The 21,987-nt window shown below is 45.5% G+C and overlaps 1 protein-coding gene across 8 annotated transcripts in view; it reads left to right on the forward strand.

Annotated features, from left to right (window-relative positions):
• Nucleotides 1–21,987, forward strand: part of ANKRD6 (ankyrin repeat domain 6) — a 73,021-nt gene that overhangs the window by 28,722 nt on the left and 22,312 nt on the right. For 4 of the 8 annotated variants that reach the window (XM_050789532.1, XM_050789527.1, XM_050789533.1 and 1 more), the window contains exons 3-5: nucleotides 5,946–6,044; nucleotides 13,043–13,141; nucleotides 16,333–16,431. In XM_050789532.1, the coding sequence (XP_050645489.1) occupies nucleotides 5,946–6,044; nucleotides 13,043–13,141; nucleotides 16,333–16,431 (297 nt within the window). Of the gene's footprint in view, nucleotides 1–5,945; nucleotides 6,045–8,105; nucleotides 8,445–13,042; nucleotides 13,142–16,332; nucleotides 16,432–21,987 lie in introns of those variants that run through there. The other 4 variants (XM_050789525.1, XM_050789530.1, XM_050789529.1 and 1 more) reach the window with 3 other exon arrangements.

Here is a 21,987-nt window from a genome sequence, read left to right on the forward strand (position 1 = left end):
GCCCCTTGGAGGAACAGCACCTTTAAAGGGTTGAAGGCAGTGGTTCGTAACCTCCAACCACACCTGGAGATGCACTGAAAACGACTGGATAAAAATGATAATAGTTGTATTGGGTTGTGGAATTATAGAGGATATTCTTTTCCATATTTTTAGTAATGTCATTACATTGCTTATATACTCTGAAGATCTGGGAAGCTGTAGGTTGCGGCAAGGTAGTATTTTAGGTGTTTTATATTGACAGGCTGACGAGAGCATCAACAAGAATGTAAAAGAGGTATGGCCCTTGCTGGAGCAGGCCTGAAGGGCAGGTTTAGCCTAAGGGCCTGCAGCTGTCCAGGGAGGGTTTATCCTGGCCCCTCCTCATCCCATCCTGTGGTTCTCAACCAGGTCACACATTAGAGTCACCTGGGGGAGGCTGTATAAAAACTGCCTGGGCCTCACCACAGCGAGTTGATCAGAGATTCTGGAGGGAGAGGCTTACGCACCAATAGAGAGAGAGGACAACAGACCAACCTCCCCAGGAGAACCATATGCAGAGAAAATAGAAGACATCTCTCATTGTCCTTGAGATTCTAAAAAAATCAGGTTATTTTTAAACAAACCCCAGAGGTTAGTGGCTGGGCTAAGGTAAAACACCCAAGAACTTGGGAGCTTCCTAGGGGTAAGACATGAAGCCCCTGCTCTGCCAGGGAAGAATTTTGCTCCTACCCTCACCCCCAACACAACCAGTGCAGTGCACAGAGTGGTGGGGAAAGCAGGCAGCTGGGCTCACATGGCTTAAGGGGTGAATCCAGACTCCATTTACCTGCTGTATAACTTAGAACAAGTGACAGAATCTCCCATGCCTCAGTTTCCTTATCTATAAAATGGGCTCGATAATAGTGTCCACCTCATAGGATAATTCGGAGGATAGAATTAGCGAACATGTGTAAAATTCTTAACGTAGTGCCTTCTACACAATAAATGGACCCAAGCGTTCAATAAATTCTGGCCGCTGGTGTCTCTTGCTCTGCTCGATTATTGGTCTCGCTGGGCTCACCAGGGCCTGGGTTGAGTTAAGCTGAACTGATCTTTGAGGATAACTGGGGTAGGACTCAGGATAACTGGGGTAGGACTCAGGGCAAATTGATGATTTAAAAATTCTTCCCTTTTTTTCTTTCTTTCTTTTTTTTTCCCAGAGAGAGGGTCTTATTCTGTCGCCCAGACTGAAGTGCAATGGTGCAATCGCAGCTCACTGCAGCCTTGATTTCCCAGGCTCAATCCACCCACCTTCCTCAGCCTCCTGAGTAGCCGGGACTACAGGCGCACAAAACGATGCTCAGCTAATTTTTGTATTTTTGGTAGAGATGGGGTTTTGCCATGTTGCCCAGGCTATAGAACTCCTGGGCTCAAGTGGTCCACCCGCCTTGGCCTCCCAAAGTGCTGGGATTACAGGCGTGAACAACCTTGCCTGGCCCAAACTTCTTATCATTCATAATACATGGCCTTTTTTCCTGTTCCCATTTCTTCCAGCGGCCAGTCCTAGGGGCACGGAAATGGAAATGAGAGCAGTTGCATCCTTAAGTCTAAGTCATTCAAAGCTGCCTCTAAGGATCAATTTTTATTTGCTCCCTTACCCTTAGAGGGGTTCCAGCCTTTCCCATTAGTCAGACATGCCTGGGGGCATTCCTGTGTGCTGGATAGCGGCAACTTCCTCTCCAAAGGGCTCTATTTTTGTTGCTATTTACTACAGAATGTTCTGGAAAACCAAGTACATGTCTGCTGCTTTCTTGCTTTTCTCCTTTGGCAGGTGGTGTATGTTTAAGAGGGTGGGTCTTGTGCTAGGAAAGCCCTGGGGACCAAGGAGACAGCTTCAGCTTCTATAGGAAACCTATTACTGCCTTTGCTATTGCTGTACTTTAACTAGAGGCCAGAAAAGGAGCCAAGCATGAGCAGGGAACACAGCCCCTCCTCAGAAAAACTCCTGTGCCATTGTTGTAGCTCAGCTCCTGAAGCTCTCAGGATGTCACACCACCTTGCTGACAGGAAGCCTGAGTGCTGTGGGAGGCCAGGAGCATTGCTGGAGAATCAGGGAAGTCACAGTTTGGAGAACGGTGTTCTCAGTGAAGAACGCCCTTCCAAGAAGGGACACAGAGACTGGGAACCACAGTTTACATTTCAAAAATGGAAGTGGACAAGCGGGCCAGGACTGGCTGATGGGAACCTGGACCCTCCAGCCATAGCCCTTCTGGTTGGAAGAGATCCAACTCTTCACCCAGATCCATTTGACTTTGGAAATATCTCACTGGTCTTTGCGAAGGCAAAGGTGTGGGGTGTCGAAGAGGAGAGGGAACGGTTGGGGTGTACTCTGGGTTGGGGGCTAAGGACAGCTGGAAGGAAGGGAAACCCATGCTGGATGGTGGATGTTACCTCGTCCTTATTTCAAGCCTGTGGAGTGGGCAGCGGAGGTTATTCCTGTTTTACAGATGAGAAAACAGGCTTAGTTTAGGGGATTAAGCACCAAATGACACAGGAGTTATTGGTCAGAGCTGGGATTCAAACTAAGCCCTGACGCCTCTGGCCTTTCATGTCTCCACTGGTGGTTCTTTGTTGACTTTGGATTAAAAAGGTGTCTCCAATCTAGGCCTATCCTGTTTGTAATTTAGAGTTTCTAAAGTGCCCTTCCAGAAGTGATCTTTGAACCCGTCTTTGTCCTTTCGGGCTTCTCTAACAAGGTAACATAGAGTAAGTAGTTTAAACAACAGACATTTTCTTCTCATGGTTCTGGGAGCTGGGAATTCCATGGTCAGAGTACCAGGAGGTACTTGGGCATCTGGGATCCCAGGCACGGCAGGAGGATCTCTTGAGACACAAAAAAGAACCCCTTGCCAGGCACGTGGCTCACACCTGTAATCCCAGCACTTTGGGAGGCTGAGGCAGGAGGATCACTTGAGGTCAGGAGTTCAAGACCAGCCTGGCCAACATGGTGAAACCCGTCTCTACTAAAAATACAAAAATTAGCTGGGCGTGGGGCACGCACCTGTAGTCCCAGCCACTTGGGAGGCTGAGGCGAGAGGATTGCTTGAACCTAGAAGGCGGCAGTTGCAGTGAGCCAAGATCATGCCACTGCACTCCAGCCTGGATAACAAAGCAAGACGCCATCTCAATTTTTAAAGTACTCCTGGGTCTGTTGGCCCCTTTCCAGCCTCCCCAGGCAGCTTTTCTTCATGCTGGTCTGTATTTCCAGCTGCCCAGAAGCACTTGTGTCCCACCATGCTGTCACCTCTCTCATAGCACACACCTCTCTGTCCTCATGTGCTGAACCCCCCTTTGTTTCAGAATGTCTTAGGAAACTTTGTGAAGGGCACTTTACTCAATGTCAGGAAGTCCTTGACAAGGATATGTGGCGACAGATGGAACTGAGGACCAGGCCCAGCCAGTGGAACCTGGTCATGCCACTCTATCTGATCAGCTAAGATTTCATTGGAAGAATTGAGATGGGGAGCACACGGCTGAGCACAGTCACCACCAGAGAAAGGTCACTCTTCATCTCAGACGCTGCCTTTTTACGAAGGCTTTTTATAGCCCACTTTTTTTGGGGAGTGATTAAAGTAAGCTCTGACCTCTTTCCTGAATCATTCTAGTGCTTTGGTCACATTTCATGGGGAGAAATTAAGATCCCTTATTGTTTGTTATCTCTGTTTTCCTCCATGGCTCATGGCTCATTACCTGTGGCAAACTAGTGCTTTCTTCAAATCATAAATGTGTATCCTGCTAGAGTATCAATAAAGGCCTTTGGGAAGACCTTAGGGGTGTGCTTCAGCATGGGTGGGGCCATGGTTCAATGATGTTTGAATGTTTCTTCACAGTAAAACTTGTAGGGGAAAGCAAAGGAAACATGTTTGCTTTAGAATTGGAAGAATTGGGAGTTTGGCAGGGCAGTTCTCTAGACAGAAGCTGATTCGCATCAAAAAGTGTTATTTCTTCTGGATGTCACCCTTGATGTGGCACCTTGGGAGCCGACATGCTTAGGGCAGTTGAAGCGAATGGTCTTCTCTATGACCCAGCAACGGGGCTAAGAAGCCTACTCAGGTGCACATACTGATGTGTTCTGCAACCTCCTGGCAATAGCCTGGGTGCCCATCAGGAGGAGGATGAATAAATAATTAATAAGTGAAGCAGAACTACATGAACAACGTGAAAAAAAATCTCAAAAATATAAGGTTTGACCAAAAAAAAAAAAAAAAAAAAGCCAATTTATATTGTGTAGTTGAAAACTATTAGGCCGGGCACAGTGGCTAATGACTTCAATCTCAGTACTTTGGGAGGCTGAGGTGGGCAGATCACTTGAGCCCAGGAGTTCAAGACCAGCCTAAGCAACATAGCGAAACCCCATCTCTACAAAAAGTAGAAAAAATTGGCCGAGCATGGTGACGCATGCCTGTGGTCCCAGGTACTTGGGACACTGAGGTGGGAGGATTGCTTGAGCCAAGAGGCTGAAGCTGCTGTGAGCCATGATCATGCCACTACACTCCAGCCTGAGCAGCAGAGTGAGACCCTGTCTCAAAGAAAAAAAAAACCTATTTATGTAAGGTTTGAAACAAGCAGCACAATGTTTATATATATTGTCTGTGGCTACAAACATGTAGTAAAAAATATAATGAAAAGCAAAGGAATGATGAATACCAAATCTGAGAGAGTGGTTACCTCTGGGAATGGAAGAGAAATGAGAACCTGGGAGTTGTTCACAAAGAATGTCAATGATTTATCTTTTTTCCTGAAATAGTTGGTGGCTATGTGAAGTTTAGAATATTACTTACATTTTTTAGTGGTTGAAATACTTCATAATTTTAGTTTAGTGTTTTTGTTTGTTTTTTAAGGCAGGGTCTTGCTCTGTTGCCCAGGCTGAAGTGCAATGGTACAGTCACAACTCACTGCAGCCTCAACCTCCTGGGCTCAGGTGATCCTCCCACCTCAGCCTCCTAGGTAGCCAGGACTATAAGCACATGCCACTATGCCCAGCTAATTTTAAAAAAAGAAAAATTTTTTATAGAGATGGAGTCTCACTGTGTTGCCCAGGTTGGTCTCAGACTCCTGGCATCAAGTGATCCTCCCACTTCAGCCTCCCAAAATGCTGGGATTACAGGTGTGAGCTACCACACCCAGAGTAGAATTTGTTTTTAAAAAGAGGAAGAACCGGCCAGTCATGGTGGCTCATGCCTGTAATCCCAGAACTTTGGGAGGCCAAGGCGGGTGGATCATTTGAGGTCAGGAGTTCAAGACCAGCCTGGCCAACATGGTGAAACCCTGTCTACTCGAAATATAAAAATTAGCTAGGTGATAGTGGCGTGTGCCTGTAATTCCAGCTACTTGGGAGGCTGAGGCAGGAAAAATCACTTGAGCCTGGGAAGCAGAGGTTGTGGTGAGCTGAGATGGTGTCACCGCACTGCAGTCTGGGCGAGAGTCAGACTGTGTCTCAAAAAAAAAAAAGAGGAAGAACCTTTCCTAATCAGTTCAATCAACAGTTTTAATTTTCAGGTGTTACTAACTGGACTCTTCTGGAGCTGATGACCATGACATCTTGCTGTTCTCCCCCCTCTTGCCCAGATTCATCATGGCCACTTCATCATTCCTCAGTATTAGCACCAGTGAGAAATTAAGAGAAGGCACAAAACCCCTCATTTTGCTACTTGATAGTCTGATGAGTAGAGAGTAGAAATAATGCACTAAAGGAAATCTTCACATTTTGAGCATATCGTGTTCATTGATTACAATGACAATAGCCAATGTTAACTGAGACAAACTTGAATTTTGGTTAACCCATAAGAATCTCCTGCCAATCCAAAGAGGCAGGAGGGAGTGGCCATCCAAAAGCCCCCATGCAAACCTTGCTCTAGGCCCTCTGTCTCCCAAGGGAGTAGCTTTGATGACTTGTTCTGAAATCATTGCTCGCTTTGCATTCACAGCATGGCCGGACTCCCCTGCATCTTGCTGCCAATAAGGGCCATCTTCCTGTGGTCCAGATCTTGCTGAAGGCTGGCTGCGACCTCGATGTCCAGGATGATGTGAGTAGAAACCATCATTCTATTGGGTTGAGTTGGCAGGGGAGCTTGTCTGGCTAGAAATCCACAAAGTATAAGCTGTAAGATGGGAGGGCAGTAGATGCTCTCCCAGCACGTTTTAGCTGCATCTTGGTCTCTGTGGTGGCGAGAACTTCCTCTTGAAGACCTGCTCTGAGGCCCATTCTCAGTAGCAAGTTAGAGTTTGGGAGTGTGGGGTAGTTCTCCTATCATGGTTCACTTCCTGTCTATTATTCAAGTGATCACTTCCTGTCAATGTACAAAATGCCTCAAAGGGGATTTTTGCCTGTCTCAGCATAAAGAGACGCACACACGTACATCAGTGAGTATGGGCAAGACCTGCTGGAAATGTGTGTCAATGACCAAATTTATTGGAGGAAAAATGGGGGTTAAAAACTTAATTTTTTCTCATCTTAATTTCTCTTGGTCAGTGAATATGACATGGAAAAATGATCTATTCAAGATGGGGAGCTGGGGGAAAACACAGATCTCATAGAATCTAAGAAAAAGGAGGCCTCCAGAAAGAGTTTACTCTGGCACCATGCTATTATTGAGACATGGCCATCAGCCAACTCAGCTCTGAGTCTATTCATTCAGATTATCTAGAGATGGACTCTGATTGGCTCCTCTGACATCAAGTGGCCAATCCTGAGTGAGTTAGCAGTGGCTAGGATGTAGTCACACAGTAGAGTGGGCTGTCCTCTTGGGTCTTTGGAGAAGGCGGTTCTCTAAGAAAGGACCATATAAATCGTCCTCCAACAGCTATTAGGAAAAGGCCCTTTGATAATACAGTTGAAAACTATTTTTAGAAATGGTTGCAACACTAATTCATGTAGTAGAACTCTAAGAAATAAGAACTTTTGTGGGGAACACAGAATCTTGGAGTGTTTCCACTTATAACCTCTTCCAAATTCACCTTTAACAACTGTAGTTATAAGAGTGTGATTCAAATTTCAAACCTTCAGCTGTGCTACAGTGTGGTTTACTAAAGTGCTTCTAGTCTTCTTTGGGTCTATGTATAATGTCATAAAACTTGGCAAACACACAGTAAGAACAGTATTTGCAAAGAAATAACTAAATATGCATGGGCAGAAGGCCATCCAGTGTCTTTCATAAATCTCTGGTTATATCTGGAACTTGTTGGGTCATCAAGGATGTTATTTTCAAAAAATGCTGATTTAGCTTTAAGCTGTTGATTTCTACCTTGGGTCATAATACTTTTTTTATTTTCCTGCACTGTGGTCATCATAACATTCTCAACTATATCATACCTTAGATGACAGGAGCAAAAATACAAGGAGAGAGAAAAGATTTTGACCATAGAAAAGGTGGGGCACTGAGTTATTACTGGTGCAAACATGTTGGGATGCATTTGGTCTTCTCTTCGCATAATTAAAGGCTTTTCTTGCCACAGTGGCAAGGCCAAAATGTCAGGCGTGCTAACCCATTCCAACCTGATACCCCTGCCTCACATCATGGTCTCTAAGTATTAATCACTGTATTCTCATGCAGCAAAGCCCTTGCTAATTTCCTAGAACTGCTGCTGTTTATACCAGGCAAGGTAGGAAGTGAAACAGGCAAGAATTTTTTTAGGTAGCCAAAGTGAGACGTGTCAGCAGAAGAAAAGCCAGCTCTACTTTTAGACAGAAAGATCCCCTTTTATTTATTGAAGTTATTTTCTTGCATCTTTTCCTTGTCCTAGACAGACAATGCATATATTGCTTCTCCCAGATAAATTAAAACAAAAATACAACAATAAGAAACAGTTGGGAGTGGAGAAGGTAGAATTGACCTTCACTAGTTCTGAAGAAATGTGTTTACCATCATATGATCCATGCCTGTTCTCTGTATATTTACCATGCTGTTGATGGCCAGCCTTGAAATACATGCAAGAACCCAAGGAAGAAAACTCTTGATGTGTGTCCTTTAAAGAATCTAGGAGATCAGTTATTTGAAAAAAATCTCAGAAGTTACCTGTCTTGGATGGTGGGTAGAAACAGAATGTTAATGATATGAAGAATTTACTCCTAACTTCATATTCTACAGATACCGATCTTTATGGCATGGTAAGGACTGAGAATTAGTTGAAGAATGACCTCCAGTGACCTGGAGTGGGATTATTATGAATTTCAACCTGTGGAAACCAGTTCTTTATATTATGCAACTCCAGGAGCAAATTCTCTCTTGCTTCCCGCCAATCCTGTCAACTCTCATTGGAGCGCTGATGCCATCTCTGATTGGTCAATGAGCAATCACATAGCCCCCGCCTCAGAAATAGTCCAGGATGCTGTGGCCGCAGTGAAAGCCATGAAAGAAGATAAAAATAAGAAAAACCACAGAGGAAAGGTTAGGAAGGACCCTAGAAGATCAGAAAGAGAAAAAGAGGTCAGCAACTTGCTTTACACACCTAACCTGTCTTGAGCTTCCTTGCAGTATGTCTGCATATGCCACATGGGGGTGATTCCTCCTGAAGAGGGGCACACTGCACCCTTGCATGATGAGAATTTCCTCCATGAGCATGGCCTTTGGAATATGCCAACACTACACTCACTCTTTTTCACCATGTAGGAAAGAAAAATAACAGTATTTCAAAACAAGGATTTAGACCTTATAGGCACCAAAGCTCTTAAAATCCCAAAGTGAGAAACACTGTCTCAGAAAAACTGAGAGCTGGCAGTTCACATACTTTGCAAATAGGTCAACGTGTTCCAAATCAACGTGCCAAACTGCAAGGTTGCAGGCCCTTCAGGTTTCCAGCTACAGCGTCTTTCCTTCTGCTTTTTGTAGTTAATCATTCAACAAATGCTTTTGGGGCAGCTCTAGTGGCTATGCTTTACTTTATGAAAGAGGCAGTCCCAACCCCACAGATGCATCTGACCTTTTCTGGGGCTCGTCTTAAGGTTAATGACTTCACAGGATGGAAGCAGCTTGGGGTGAGTGCAAAGAGCCTCGACAATTTGATTTCTGGTCCAAGCATGCTATCCTAGGCTTATCAATAAAATGAGAGAATTAGACATCAATAAAATGAGAGAATTAGACTTGGCACACAGGAGGGAGTCAATAAATATTCAGGCCAGGCCTGGTGGCCCACACCTGTAATCCCAGTGCTTTGGGTGGCTATGGAGGAAGGATCGCTTGAACCCAGGAGTTGGAGACCAGTCTGGGCAACATGGCAAAACTCTATCTCTACCAAAAATAAAAAAATTAGCTGGGCATGGTGGCAAATGCCTGTGGTCCCAGCTGCTCAGGAGGCTGAAGTGGGAAGATTGATTGAGCCTGGGAGGTGGAGGTTGCAGTAAGCTGAGATCATGCCACTGCACTCTAGCATAGGTGACAGAGTGAGACCCTGTCTCAAAATGAATGAATGTTCACCGAATAGATAATTCAGTAAACACTGTTGAGAGTGCTCTACCTTTTCCCAGCATTTCAGAATTTCATGATTGACTTAGGTGTCATATACAAGTAAGAATTATGTCAAAGTAGCCACTTGTAAGTGTTGAGGCCACATCTTGTTCTTCTCTGTGTCATTTCAAGGAGGAAATGTTTCAATGGTAAATTTTAATGTTATAGGAGGAAAGAGTCCATTTGTAGGTAACTGACCCTGTTTCCACTGAGGGCCTCAAGGTGCTAAATTGTTTGTGTTGTATTCTAAGGAAGAATAGGTCCCAGACGATAACCTGAGGCAACCATTGTTTACATGTTTCATGTCCCTCACCTCAGAGCCTTTAATTCTCATCTTGGTGACTTGAGAAGGCCGGGTTTTTCAAAGCCTGAGAAAGCTATTGCTCAGTCCTCCAGAACCATTCCAGCTAGTGTCAGCACAGTAGCAGTCCGGCCAAGGACAGCCACTTTGGGTAGGAAGAGTCCGAGCCTGGCCTGACAGCGGTGTTTATCTGACCTGGGCTCTCAGTGAGGTCTCTGTCTGAGAGGACAGCGGGATGGGGAGCTATGGCCTGGAGACAGGCAGGACAGCCAAAAGGTCCCCCAGAGGAAGGGGTGTGCAGGACCTGTGCCAGCAGCTTAGTACAATTTGTGTTCTCTCCGCAACCTCACACAAGTCATTAGATCTCTTTGAGTCTTGCTAGTCTGGAAATTTCCTCCTAAGGTCTGAACTGAAAGTTAGATTGAGTTGCTTGCATTGAGCTAGAGTTTCACAAAGGAAAATTTTCTCAAAGGCAGCAAATAGAGTAGATTGATGATGAAAGCAAGTAATAAATACTTCGGTGCCATTCTGGCTCCAAAGATGCCTCAACTCATAATTTAGAGGGCAGCTTGTGAAACATGATAAAAACATTTGACCTAAACCACGGCTTAGGTTAGACTGTGCCCTATCATCCCGTGAAGGCCCTTCGTGAAGTAATTTGTACAGCAAGAGTGGCTAACATGACTCATATGCTCAGGGCTTGTTGCTCACACTTTATAAAAAATACAGAGTGGTAAGTTTTGTCCTGGAAAAAGGTTGTTTGTATTGGTCCAAAGAGCACTAGAGTGTAGGTAGTTTGTGGTTATATTTAAAAGCCTGTAAGAAGTGGAAATCTAACCAAGTCAGTACTACCCTGAAAGCGTGAGCTGCAATCGCATGGTTCTTGCTAAGAAGCTCACCGTCTTTCTCAGCAGGTCAGTGATCATCAATCGCACCAGAGGCCTATTTTGGGAAACTCCATCACCATTCTGATAGGGAAATGGGAAGTCTTGGAAATCTTATGGAAATTTTAAAAAGTTGAGACTTGGGGCCAGGCACAGTACAGTGGTTCACGCCTATAATCCCAACACTGGGAGGCCGAGGTGGGCAGATCACTTGAGGCCAGGAGTTCAAGTCCAGCCTGGCCAACATGGTGAAACCTCATCTCTACTAAAAATACAAAAAAATTAGGCATGTGGCAAGTGTCTGTAATCCCAGCTACTCTGGAGGCTGAGGCAGAAGAATTGCTTGAACCTGGGAGGCAGAGGTTGCAGTGAGCCAAGATGGCGCCACTGCACTCCAGCCTGGGCGACAGGGTAAGACTCTGTCTCAAAACAAAAACAACAAGTTGAGACTTGGGCAGTATCTCGTATGATTACTAGTTTCCTTGTCTAGAACTATTTGTAATAGGTCTCAGGTAGATAGCACAAATGGCACAGCCTACCTCCTGCAGCCACTGACCCAGCGGCCACATTCTTCTTTTAACCACAGCAAGGGTTCTCTTTGAATAAAGGGCCTGGGAAGGTGGATGAGAAGAAGACCAGCCTGAGCCTAACTGATAACGGGAATAATAGTTTAGGATGCTGAAGGGTGAGGGTCGGTGGTGGCAGTGCTGAGGACTGTGACCTGTCCTCAGTGTCCTGACCCCCTCACTGCAGAAATTCCTTACCTTCCGCAAATGAACAGTGGGAAGAGTATGTGACAGGGACAGTCCTGTTACTGGGGTATTGTTTCTGCTCAGACTTCTAATAAGTGGTGGTTTTTCCTGATGCTAAAAGTTATCTGTGTTAAATATAAAAAGCTGGAAAATATTAAAAAGTATAAAAAGAAAAGTTAAAAGAAAAATCCTCTCATGGATTTTTAAAGGGAGACTTTTTTAATTTTAAGAAAGCAATTTTGAGTTTTAACTAGGATTTTTTTATTGCAATAAAATATACATAGCATTAAATTTACCATCTGAACATATTTACGTATACGGTTCAGTGGCATTAATTACACTCACATTGTTGTGCAGCCATCACCACCGTCTATCTTTAGAACTTTGTTACAGATTACATGTTTTTAGTGTGCATTGTCGTTTGTTATAGATCCGGGGAGTTTAATAAGTAAAATCAGTATTTCGTTAAGGTTGTTAATAGGTAGCAGTGCATCCTTCTTTTTAAAAATCTGTTTTATCTTATGATGACCTCTGTCCTCTCTTGGGCCAAGCACCAGGGACGCCCCAGAATGTTTCCTTTGCCCCTCTGGTGCTCTGCCAGGAAACTTCACAAAACTCTGACCAACCAAATCATAGTATCCAAGAAGGGAACGGAGGGACCCTGGGGATCATCCAGGGTGACACACCTGAGGTCCAGCAGGGTGACAGGCTTCTAGCAAGCTGTGCACAGCCCAGGCCTACTGACCCCTTGTGTCGTGCTCATTGCTTTCCACCAGAGCATTTCCTCACTGCCCACCCATCCTCCCTTTCAAGGCTGGACCACAGGCTCAGCTTGGTTTACCTCAACTTAGCTTCCTGAGGACCTGTCAGAGATAAAGGGTGCTCTTAGAGACTTCAGAACTCTCCTGTTACAGTCTTGACCTACTTACCTCTGAGAGTGTTTCATCCTTCACTCAACTGCAATTAGGAAGAGTCAAGTTCCCTTTGGTGCCTAAAGGAGAACAACGGCCGGCAATCCCAGGAATCTGATCACAGAGAAAAGGGCTCAGAGTGCAGCATAAATCAGTGAGGATGTTGTCATGAAATCTCTGAAGAGGCTTCTTAGAAACATGCAGTGATAGCTGCAGGCCCTGGAGTCCTCAGATGAAATAGGGCAAACCCCTGCATTGCTCTTGACTAGTACAAGTCAATGAACAAATGACTCGCCTGTCATCAAATCATGAGTGCTGCTAACTGGCAGTGGTCCCCCTGCAAACTGGCAACTCGGCAAGCATTGCTGCTTTAATTGCATAGCACACACCTGCCCTCACACCCACTCTTCACACCTGTGATAGTCATGTCCCCTGGATGGCAGGAGAGAGCCTGACCCTCATTCTGAGGTTGGCTTTGTGGCCGAGGGCTATTCTTGCTGTTGGCTTAAGGTCTCCCTCTTAGTTTATGAACCAGACTGCTCTGCCAGTATGCGTTGTCTACTAACAAGACCACAAAGCCCGCCTTGCCTGTGGTAACCAAGCCCTTCTGCGAATAACCACTCTGCTCTGTGTGGGGATGGGAGGGGCCCTTGTGTCCAAGTGTCAAGTGAGCAGTGCAAGCAGGGGGTGCAGGGGAGTTGACTGCTGTTCCTGCCTTTGTGTCATTTTGCAGGGGGACCAGACCGCCTTGCACCGGGCCACAGTGGTCGGGAACACAGAGATCATCGCGGCACTCATCCACGAGGGGTGTGCCCTGGACAGACAAGACAAGGTGAGTGGGCACTGAGCTTGCTAACTCCTCAAGGCGAGGGAAGCTAGTGGCTCGAGGGAGCTGGAGGAGCCCACTCTGGAAACTTTTGAGTCCTCAAGATATTATAATTCCTGTCTTACCACTTATGATTTAACATGATTAAATCGGCCCAAAATTCCTTTGAAACAGTATCCCAGCCAATTGTAATTTTTTTTTTTTTTTTTTGAGAGAGGGTCTCACTCTGTTGCCCAGACTGGAGTGCAATGGCATGATCATAGCTCACTTCACCTGGAACTTCTGGGCTCAAGCGCTCCTCCCACCTCATCCTCCCAAAGTGCTGGCATGAGCTACTGTGCCCAGCTGCCAATTGTATTTTTTTTTAATGTTTTTCCTTGTTCTATGGCATCAGTGACAACCACATAAATCTTAAATGGTAAAGAAAAAAATCTAGAAATAAGGACCTGTGTAGGCCTGGGTGGGGGTGGGGGCAAGGGATGTACCCCCAGACTTTCTCTTTACTTTCTTAGGTAAGTGAGCAAGTTAATTTCTTTAAACTGTATTGCAGGAAAAAAAGTAAGCTCAATTGGGCCAAACGCAGTGGCTCATGGCTGTAATCCCAGCACTTTAGGAGGCTAAGGTGGGAGGATTGCTTGAGGCCAGGACTTCAAGACCAGCCTAGTCAACATAACCACTATCTCCACAAATAATTTGAAAATTAAAAAAATATATATATTAGCAAGGCGTGGTAGTGCACACCTGTAGTCCCAGCTACTCAGGAAGCTGAGATGGGAGGATTGCTGAGCCCAGGAAGTTGAAACTGCAGTGAGCCATGATCACGTTACTGCATTCCAGCCTGGATGACAGAGTGAGACCTTGTCTCTAAATAAATAAATAAATAAATAAATAAGATAGATAGCAAAATTGGCCAGGCGCAGTGACTCACGCCTGTAATCCCAGCACTTTGGGAGGCCAAGGCAGGCAGATCACCTGAGGTCAGGAGTTCGAGAACAGCCTGGCTAACATGGTGAAACCCCGTTTCCACTAAAAATACAAAAAATTAGCCAGGTGTGGTGGCGCACACCTGTAAACCCAGCTAATTGGGAGGCTGAGGCAGGAGAACGAATCCAGGAGGCAGAGGTTGCAGTGAGCCAAGATCGTGCCATTGCACTCCAGCTTGGGCAACAAGAGGGAAACTCCGTCTCAAAAAAAAAAAAAAAAAAAGCAAAATTGATTCTTTAAGGAATCCTAATGACTTCTTACATATTAACCTAATGTTTTTAAATTTTCAAACAATCTTAAAACACAAAACTTCACAATTAAGTGCAATTCAGCCTCTGCTTACCTTTTTTTTTTTTTTTTTTTTTTAAGAGGCCATGCTGGGAAGAACTCTGCTTTACTTTTTAAGAATAACTTTTCGGCCGGGCGCGGTGGCTCAAGCCTGTAATCCCAGCACTTTGGGAGGCCGAGACGGGTGGATCACGAGGTCAGGAGATCGAGACCATCCTGGCGAACACCGTGAAACCCCGTCTCTACTAAAAAATACAAAAAACTAGCCGGGCGAGGTGGCGGGCGCCTGTAGTCCCAGCTACTCGGGAGGCTGAGGCAGGAGAATGGCATAAACCTGGGAGGCGGAGCGTGCAGTGAGCTGAGATCTGGCCACTGCACTCCAGCCCGGGCTACAGAGCGAGACTCTATCTCAAAAAAAAAAAAAAAATTACTTTTCATTAAAATATAATATACATACAGAAAAGTGGACAAATAAGTGTGCAGCTTGTTGAATTTCACTAGCAGAACACACCTGTGTGAGCACCCAGCTCACGAATCAACTCATTGCCAGCACCCAGAAGCCCCATACCCTGTGCCCCCTGCCCCCTGCATCCCCCCTTTCCCCTGCGTCCCCCCTTTCCTTTGGCTTCCTCCTTCTACAGTCAGTCCCACTGCCAATCCAGTCAATCCACACATCGCCAATACAGTTCCCAGCAACCACCCCATCCCCTGGCCTTTGAGACCCTAGATGTTCCCTTGTGGATGTCACCTGTGTTAGGCCTTTATTTTTAGCTATTTCCAGGGGCATGGATGTGGTGGAGTTAAAGCTGAAGCCAGAGCCTGGATGTAATTGGAGAATGCACCTGTGCTGAGCTCTGCTGATTGCCCTGCACCTTTCCCTCTCCAGGCTCCTCCCTCCCTGGAACTCCTGCCTTCCCGCCCCCACCCCACTCAATTCATTGCACTTAATGATATTTGTTTAAAATAGTAAGCTAAGCAAATATGAGCTATGTCCATTAAATGATTTTTATGTAAAAGGCACACATTAGGCCAGGCGCAGTGGCTCACACCTGTAATCCCAGCACTGTGGGAATCCAAGTGGATCACTTGAGGTCAGGAGTTCAAGACCAGCCTAGCCAACATGGTAAAACCCTGTCTCTACTAGAAAATATAAAGATTAGCAAGGCTTAGTGGTGCATGCCTGTAATTCCAGCTACTTGGGAGGCTAAGGCAGGAGAATCACTTGAACTCCAGAGGCAGAGGTGGCAGTGAGCCGAGATCGCACCACTGCACTCCACTCTAGGTGACAGAACGAGACTGTCTCAAAAAATCAAAGCCACACATTGAGGATACTTGTTTATTTCCAAATCACTGTTTCCTCAGTCCCTGTGCATTATTTGTTTGGGGCCCTGAGGCTTTTGAATTAAGGTGGGTGAGATTAAGTTTCAGTGAAAAAAGATTGGGCAATCTATCAGGCCCCTGCATCTTACGAAGCTGAGCTCTTCCTTTGCCTGACCTTTGCAGGGTTCTCTCTGATGCCAGGAGCAGAGCAGACTCTAAGGGTGGTAGAGGTGGGAAGAAATAGATGGCATGCCATCCTGATGATGCTTTCTGTTAAACGAGAGCTATGGATGGGGCCTGGAGCCTTTCTCAACTGGGATTACTAGAGAGACTTAACCCCGAATGCTTTATAAACAATCATCCATGGTTTGTCATGGATTCATTTCTCTTCTGTGCATCTAGAATGGTTCTTATTATGTATCATTTCTGGGATAATGGAGAAACTGACCATTCAAATCATCATCTGTAGTCTGTGGCTCAGATGAAAAAGTCCAATTGAGAAAGGCCCTCTGGTGTTCCGTAAAAATCCACTGTGATGTATTGATCATAATGAGAAGAATTAGGTCTTGGGTAATGTGCCTTTCCCACCTGTGTGTCTTCCTTAGGATGGGAATACAGCCTTGCATGAAGCATCCTGGCATGGTTTCAGCCAGTCAGCCAAGCTGCTTGTTAAAGCAGGAGCCAACGTGCTTGCCAAGAACAAGGTGAGGCCTGGCAGCTGCTAGAATGCCTTATTCACAGGTGAGGAGAGCTGTGGGTTTCTCCCCCTGTGAGAGCCTTCTTCCAGTGAGAAGAGCGAGAGCCCAAAGGGGCACGAGGAACCTGAAGGTCCATTCCACCCAGAAGTTTCATTTACAGAAAAGGCTAGAAGCTGATTGATATTCCAGGTCAGGAGCAAGCCCACCAACAGCACCAAAACCCTGCTCATGTGAGAGTCCCCTGACGGCTGCTGGGAATCTACATGCGATTACTGTCCCATATTTTTTTTGTATTCAAAAAATACAGCAATGGTGTTGGCATTAAAAAATACCAGCAAAAGAACTTTAAAATGCTAATACTCAAAATTAGTAAAGTGGGCTCCCCTACATGCTGCTTGGAAAGTGTGATATGAGCAGCCATCTTTGGGAGACAATTTGCCAAAACAAATCAGGAGCCTTAAAAATGGTCCTTTTTTGGCCGAGCATGGTGGTTCATGCCTGTAATCACAGCACTTTGGGTGGATCACCTGAGATCAAGAGTTTGAGACCAGCCTGGCCAACATGGTGAAACCCCATCTCTAATAAAATACAACACTTATCCGGGAATGGTGGCTCATGTCTGTAGTCCCAGCCACTTGGGAGGCTGAGGCAGGAGAATCGCTTGAACCCAGGAGGTGGAGGTTACAGTGAGCTGAGATCGCACCACTGCACTACAGCCTGGGCACAGAGTGAGAGACTGTCGCAGGGAGGGTGGGGGCAGGGGGAGGTCCTTTTCTGGCCAGGTGCAGTGGCTTATACCTGTAATCCCAAACTTTTAGGAGGCTGAGGCAGGCGGATCACTTGAGATCAGGCATTCAAGACCAGCCTGGCCAACATGGTAAAACCCCATTTCTATTAATAATACAAAAAATTAGCTGGGTGTGGTGGTACATGCCTGTCATCCCAGCTACTTGGGAGGCTGAGACACAAGAATCACTTGAACCTGGTAGGTGGAGGTTGCAGTGAGCTGAGATCGTGCCACTGTACTCCAGTTTGGGTGACAGAGTGAGACTCTGTCTCAAAAAAAAAAAAAAAAGGTCCTTTTTACTTGATACCTACCCTTCTTGGACTCCATCCTAAAAAGGTAATAAAACCTGCTATTGAAATGAAATATGGAAAATAAAAAGCAATAAAACCAGTAAAATTTTACCGACAAAGATGTTCATGATAGTAGTAGTTATATTTTTTAAATATGGGGAGGGAGACTTAGAATTGTGGTTCATTCATACAGTGGAATATAATTAATATTAAAATCATAGTTTTGAAGATAATGCTTTCCATTGTTAAAGAACATGACAAAGAGATATAAGATCATATATAGTACATGTCCCAGTGCTTAATATAAATTTGTGGGTTTAAAAATTTAAGCACAGAAGGATATCATCAGAATATTAACAGTGGTTGTCTCTGGGAATTGAGGCTAAGATTGATTTTTATTTTTGTTCCTTTCCCAAATTTTCCAAAATGAACCTATTATTTCTCTTACAATTGGGAGAAGAGACTTTTTCTTTCTTTTTTGTTTTTGTTTTTGTTTTTGTTTTTGAGACAAAAATCTCACTCTGTCACCCAGGCTGGAGTGCAATGGCGCAGTCTCGGCTTATTGCAACCTCCGCTTCCTGAGCCTGAGTTCAAGTGATTCTCCTGCCTCAGCCTCTTGAGTAGCTGGGATTACAGGCATGTGTCACCATGCCCAGCTAATTTTTGTATTTTTAGTAGAGACAGGGTTTCACCACGTTGGCCAGGCTGGTCTCGAACTCCTGACCTCATGATCGGCTTGCCTTGGCCTCCCAAAGTGCTGGGATTACAGGCATGAGCCACCGTGCCCGTACCAAGAGATATATTTTATTTCAAAAATAAGCATTGTCAGTACTCTGGAGATATTTGCAGTTGAGGTAAGAAGGGTCATAAAAGGCGCTCTAGGGAAAAGGAGCCAGGAGGAGCTCCAGAGATGGGCTGGGAGAGGCTTATAGACAGTTTCGGGCAGGAGCTTTATGGGAAAGTCACTGAGCAGAGGAAGAGCTCTGGATGGCCAGGTTGGGTCTGTAGCAGGGGTTTAAAGGGGCCTGAGAATTTCCCAGAATACACTGCCACATCACAGGGTGGCCCCTTCAGCTAATAGTGGTGGGATAATAAATCAGGTGAGCTAGAATGGGGTTCTGGGTGGCAGTAGCCTGGGGACCATGGGCAGCAGTAAGTACCCTCCCTAATACACACACATACACACTATATATATATATGTGTGTGTGTGTGTGTATATATATGTACACACATTATACACACACACAATTTCATGGTCAAGTCAAATCTGAAACCATAGTATCTCTAGTTTATGACACACACACATCTACATACAAGATCTTCAACAGCAATGCCAGGCAAATCAACCTATAGAAATATACCCCGTCAATGAAGTGACTTCTCCAGACCTTGCATGCTGCAGGAAATAGAAATGATAGCCTGAAACTCCTGAGAACCCACCTCAGTGGCTTTGCCCTCCGGTGAAATCTCCTGGCTCTCACTACCTTTCCGTTGGTTTATTAGAGAGCATAGTTAAGCAAGCCATGCCTTCCTCATTTTCATCCGTCTCCCCTCTCCAGTCCCTCATCACATCTTAGGACATCTTCAAGTCTCACGCCTGTTCTTCTTTCCATGCTCATTCTTAAGCATTCCCTGGATCATTTCAGAAGCCTCAAGCAGATTGGCAGGTTCAAGTCTAGTCCCTCCTTTCATCCTGGTCTTCCTCTGCTCAGTGACCTTCCCATAAAGCTCCTGCCCGAAACTGTCTATAAGCCTCTCCCAGCCCACCTCTGGAGCTCCTCCTGGCTCCTTTCCCCTAGAGCGCCTCCTGTGCCCTCAGAGTGGGACTCCTTGGCCTGCTTCTCATTCCTGCCTGTAGACCTCCAACCTGGCCCCAGGCCCCCTCCCTCCCCGAAGACCCGCTGGGCTGCTTCTGCAGCTCTCCCTTGGCACCGCATGCAGCTTTGTGCTGTTTCCTGGTTCATGTTTTTCATGGTTCCTTCATGGATCAAGAGCTTGAGGGAGAGCAGCAAGCTATGTACAGTAATATCGCCAGTAGTGCCTCGCTCACTGCTCAGGAGGTGGGTGGCTGCCCATTTCTTCAAAATGCACGTGGTCTGGAACAGGAGTTGATAGTGTGTAATCACTTTTTTTCTTTTCTTTTTTCTTTCTTTTTTTTTTTTTGAGACAAGAGTTTCACTTTTGTCACCCAGGCTGGAGGCTGGAGTGCAATGGCTCTATCTCGGCTCACTGCAACCTCCACCTCCCGGGTTCAAGCGATTCTCCTGCCTTAACCTCCCGAGTAGCTGGGATTACAGGCACCTGCCGTCATGCTCAGCTAATTTTTGTATTTTTAGTAGAGACAAGTTTTCACCATGTTGGCCAGACTGGTTTTGAAATCCTGACCTCAGGTGATCCACTCACCTTGGCCTCCCAAAGTGATAGGATTACAGGAGTGAGCCACTGATCCCAGCCTGTAATCATGTTTTTTGGTTTTGTTTTTTTTTTAACAGTCTCGTTCTGTTGCCAAGCTGGAGTGCGATCTCAGCTCACTGCAGCCTCTGCCTCCTGAGTTCAAGCTATTCCCCTGCCTCAGCCTCCCAAATAGCTGAGACTGCAGGCATGCACCACCATGCCCAGCTAATTTTTGTATTTTTAATAGAGATGAGGTTTCACCATCTTGGCCAGGATGGTCTTGATCTCTTGAACTCGTGATCCACACACCTCGGCCTTCCAAGGTAATGGATTACAGGCGTGAACCACTGCACCTGACCCGCAAATTCTTTCTGTGTAGATAAAATGGCTTCAGAAGGACAGGTCAGGGAACTCATGTGTCCCAGAGGGAGGGACATTTTGTACCAGCCGTAGCTTGTAGAAAGATCCTTCTTATTCAACAAATATAGCAACTCCTGTCTGGGAAATCAGTACCCACTACTCAGGGTGGGGAAAAACACCTACTACATAGGTATCTACCCTAGGTCACATTTTCTAATGTCAGGTTTTGACATATAGGTATGAAGTCATGCTGTTCTATGAGTTTTGACAAATGTACACAGTTGTATCATCACCACCATAACATATAGAATGCTTCCATTGCCCCAGAAAGTTCCTTTGCGCCCTCTGGTGGCAGGCCCCCAGTCACCCTCTCCCAGCCCCGGGCAACCACGGATCTGTTTTGCTTTTTCACAAAGGTCATATAAATGGAATCATACAGTATGCGGCCTTCTGTGTTTGGCTTCTTAAACTCAGCGTAATGTTTTTGAGATTCCTCCGTGTCATTACATGGAGGAATGGTTCACGCCTCTTTATTGCTGAGGAGTATTCCATTGTGTGGATCTACCACAATTTGTTTATCCAAACCTATGGTTTTTAATTTTCTTGATGCAAATATTTTTCCACATCATTGATATTTCCTTATTGGCAATGTAAGCTTTGGTATGATCTATTTCTAGAGGCCTCAGATTTCTTTCATTTCACTCATTTATTCAGCACGTATTTAATGGTTGCCATGAAGCCCATAACTTGCAGACAACTTGAGAGTAGGGTTTTTAAAACCTGGGCAGACCGCTTGTTGCTGAGAACTCAGCTAGCAGTGGTTCTCCACCTGGCTGCATGTTAGATCCTCTTGGGGAACTGTAAACAAACAAAAAAGAAAAAAAACTCAAAACCCTGAAGACCAGTCCTGGGCTGACAGACTGTCCCAGTTTGCCCTGGGCTAAAGGGTTTCCCAGAATGTGGGACTTTAAGTACTAAAATGGGGATGCTGGACACCCACCCCCAAGGCCACGTATATCAGAGTCTCTAGAATGGTTGTGGCTGTGCACAGGGCTGGTTTGAAAGCTTCGCCAGGTGATTCTATTGTGCAGTCAAGGTTGAGAACCAGGGAGCCTGCTAGAACCTCAGGCCTGTAATCCTCCCTGTGCCTGGAGGTAAAAGTGAGACAAAAGGTCCACCCAGGCTGGTTGGAGCTAAGGTAAAGAGAAGAGGGATAAGTAACTGGCCGTATCCAGTATTCCTCTATTTTTTTTTTTTTTTTTAACTCATTTCTCTTTTTAAAAAATCAGGAATCTAATATCCTGGAGTATCGACAGCCAGTACTGTGAGATGCAGGGGGGAGTGAACTGGGTGAGGGAGAAGCAATGAGCAGGCAGTGTGATGCTCTGAGCCCACGTGCCTGCAAGCCTGACCCAGCACTTAAGCTCAGCAGAACCAACACAGAGCTTCTGTGTTTAACCTCTTGAGTGCTTGCAAGCTCTTGGATGACACAATGTCACCTGTCACACAGCCTTGTTTTCTTGTTACTTTTCCAGGGATTATCAGCAGCCTCAGGTGCCTTACTCCCATAGGCTCAAAAGTTCTGTTCATGTCCTGCAATTTTTTCCTGCAGTATTGCTATGGACCTTATTCTGACCCTTGGTTGTCATTGTGATGTGGTGTGTTGAGGCTCTCAAAAACAAGAGGGACCCAAAAAGCAAGAGGGTCTCAATCTGTGTCCTAAGTGATAGA

Source organism: Macaca thibetana, chromosome 4 (genome assembly GCF_024542745.1).
Source record: "Macaca thibetana thibetana isolate TM-01 chromosome 4, ASM2454274v1, whole genome shotgun sequence".
Classification (NCBI taxonomy): Eukaryota; Metazoa; Chordata; class Mammalia; order Primates; family Cercopithecidae; genus Macaca; species Macaca thibetana.